Source organism: Tupaia chinensis, unplaced genomic scaffold (genome assembly GCF_000334495.1).
Source record: "Tupaia chinensis unplaced genomic scaffold, TupChi_1.0 Scaffold143602_1, whole genome shotgun sequence".
Lineage (NCBI taxonomy): Eukaryota > Metazoa > Chordata > Mammalia > Scandentia > Tupaiidae > Tupaia > Tupaia belangeri.
The window spans coordinates 1041737-1043712 of record NW_006203448.1 but is presented as its reverse complement, the minus strand read 5'-3'; the positions used below and the strand labels follow the sequence as shown (position 1 = coordinate 1043712).

The 1976-nt window shown below is 58.7% G+C and overlaps 1 protein-coding gene across 1 annotated transcript in view; it reads left to right on the top strand.

The window, feature by feature from the left end:
• Positions 1–1137, top strand: part of GFI1B (growth factor independent 1B transcriptional repressor) — a 14193-nt gene extending 13056 nt beyond the window's left edge. The window contains 1 exon segment of the mRNA XM_006164305.2: positions 428–1137. Within this exon segment, the coding sequence (XP_006164367.2) occupies positions 428–606 (179 nt within the window). The 3' untranslated portion in view covers positions 607–1137.
• The last annotated feature ends 839 nt before the right edge of the window (positions 1138–1976 follow it).

The following is a 1976-nucleotide window of genomic DNA, read 5'->3' as shown; positions in this document are numbered from 1 at the left end:
CGGGGGCCTCGCGGGTGACCCCTCGTCTGTGTACTCACTCGCGCGTGCACTCGCGTGGTCACTAGGTCGGCCCCTCGGCTGCTTACTCACGCGCTGCTCCGTCACTGCCCACTCGCTCTCCACTGTCTGTTCCTTTACTCCCTGCGGTCTCGTTTGCTCACGTGCTCACTTCCTGGCACCTCGCCATCAACCTAGCACCTCCACGGTGTGGCCTGTCCCGGGCAGTGATGTGTGGTGGCCGAGGTGGGCAGCCCGGGCCTGAGCGCCGCACGGCCCGCCCAGGCCTGGAGGGTGTCCAGCTATGCCTCTGCTGTCTCTGTTTCTAAGTGACTCCTGAAATGAATGTGGGCTGCTCACGAGATGAAGGGGGAGGCAGGGAAGCAGCCCGCCCTGCCCACCCCTCACCTGCTGTCCCGCCCACCCGCAGGGGAGAAGCCACACAAGTGCCAGGTGTGCGGGAAGGCCTTCAGCCAGAGCTCCAACCTCATCACGCACAGCCGCAAGCACACGGGCTTCAAGCCCTTCAGCTGTGAGCTGTGCTCCAAGGGCTTCCAGCGCAAGGTGGACTTGCGGCGGCACCGTGAGAGCCAGCACAGCCTCAAGTGAAGCCCGCCTGCCCATCCTGAGGTCCTGTGCCGAGCAGCCAGCCTCACACACTCGGATCCCCAACTTTCTGGAGGTGACACTGGACTGGAGTCCATGAAATTGCTGTGTGACCTTGGGCAAGTCACCTTCCCTCTCTGGACGAATGTACCTGCTGCCACATGTTTGGGAGTGGGGCTGAGTCTCTGAGCTGAAGTTGTCTATGGCGGGTTCAGGTACAGTTCCCAGCAGAACACAGGTGCACCTGGTGCCAAGAATGGACCAGGCCTGGGACCCACAGAGAAGTCCTCCTCTGGCCTGCTACCCACTGGGCTGGCCCTGGTCACCTGGATTTTAGTGGGCTCTTCCTGGCTGACAGATAGAGCTGCCTCCCACCCAGTGGGAGGTCTGGCTCTCCTCTGCCTCAGCCAGCTGTGCCTCCCCAGCATCCTGCCGTCCTCCAGGATCCTGGCCCCATGGACAGGCGTGGGACAGAGAACGCAGCAGCCGTTGCTGCCACAGTTGTTCCTCTTGGCTGCTGTAAATAAAGATGAAGACACATTTCATTTACACATGATGAGCATTTATGAGGCGCCTGCTAGGCCCAAGATAGTCCACAGGGCATTCAGGAGGGAGCGCGGGATGTCGGAAAGCAGACGGGACAGGGATACGCACACGCGGCGGTGTACAGGCCAACAGCGCTACCTGCTGTGGTCACAGACGACGGTGCCTGCACAGAGAGACTGCGGGCAGCTGAGGCCAGTGCAGCCGTGACAGGCCACCACGACCAGGGGCTTCAAGCAACACAGATCTGGGCCAGCAGCAAGTGTGATGGTTAAGGCACTGGAATCCCACGTGGCAGACCACAGTTCGAGGCCCAGGCCTGGCAGCTTGAAAAATCACAACAAATAGATGATAGATAGACAGATGTTTAAATACACACACACACACACACACTGGGGCCAGCAGAGGGTGTAATGGTTTTGCGTCACTGGAGTCCCGCACAGTTGACCACAGTTCGAGTCTTAGACACAATGGCTTGAAACGCGTGTCGGGTGTGTGTATGTGTGTGCCCAAAATCCCAAGGGGAGAATGGAGGGGAAGGGATTACAGTGTGGCCATCTCTCCTGGGAGGGTGATTTCTCACTTTCTGTCTCACTGGTGAGCGCACATGCCCTATAGCAAAAAAAAAAAAAAGAGAGAGAGAGAGAGAAGGAAAGAAAAAGAACGAACACTCACAGATCTGTCCCTTATCATCTCGGAGGTCGCAAACCCAAAGTGATTCTGACAGGGCTGACCCGGGGTGTGTAGAGCTAAATTCTGGAGGTCCCACGAGCCCACGTCCTCGTCCTTTTCAGTGTTCGGGGGCTGCCTGCCTTCCTCAGCTGCAGCCT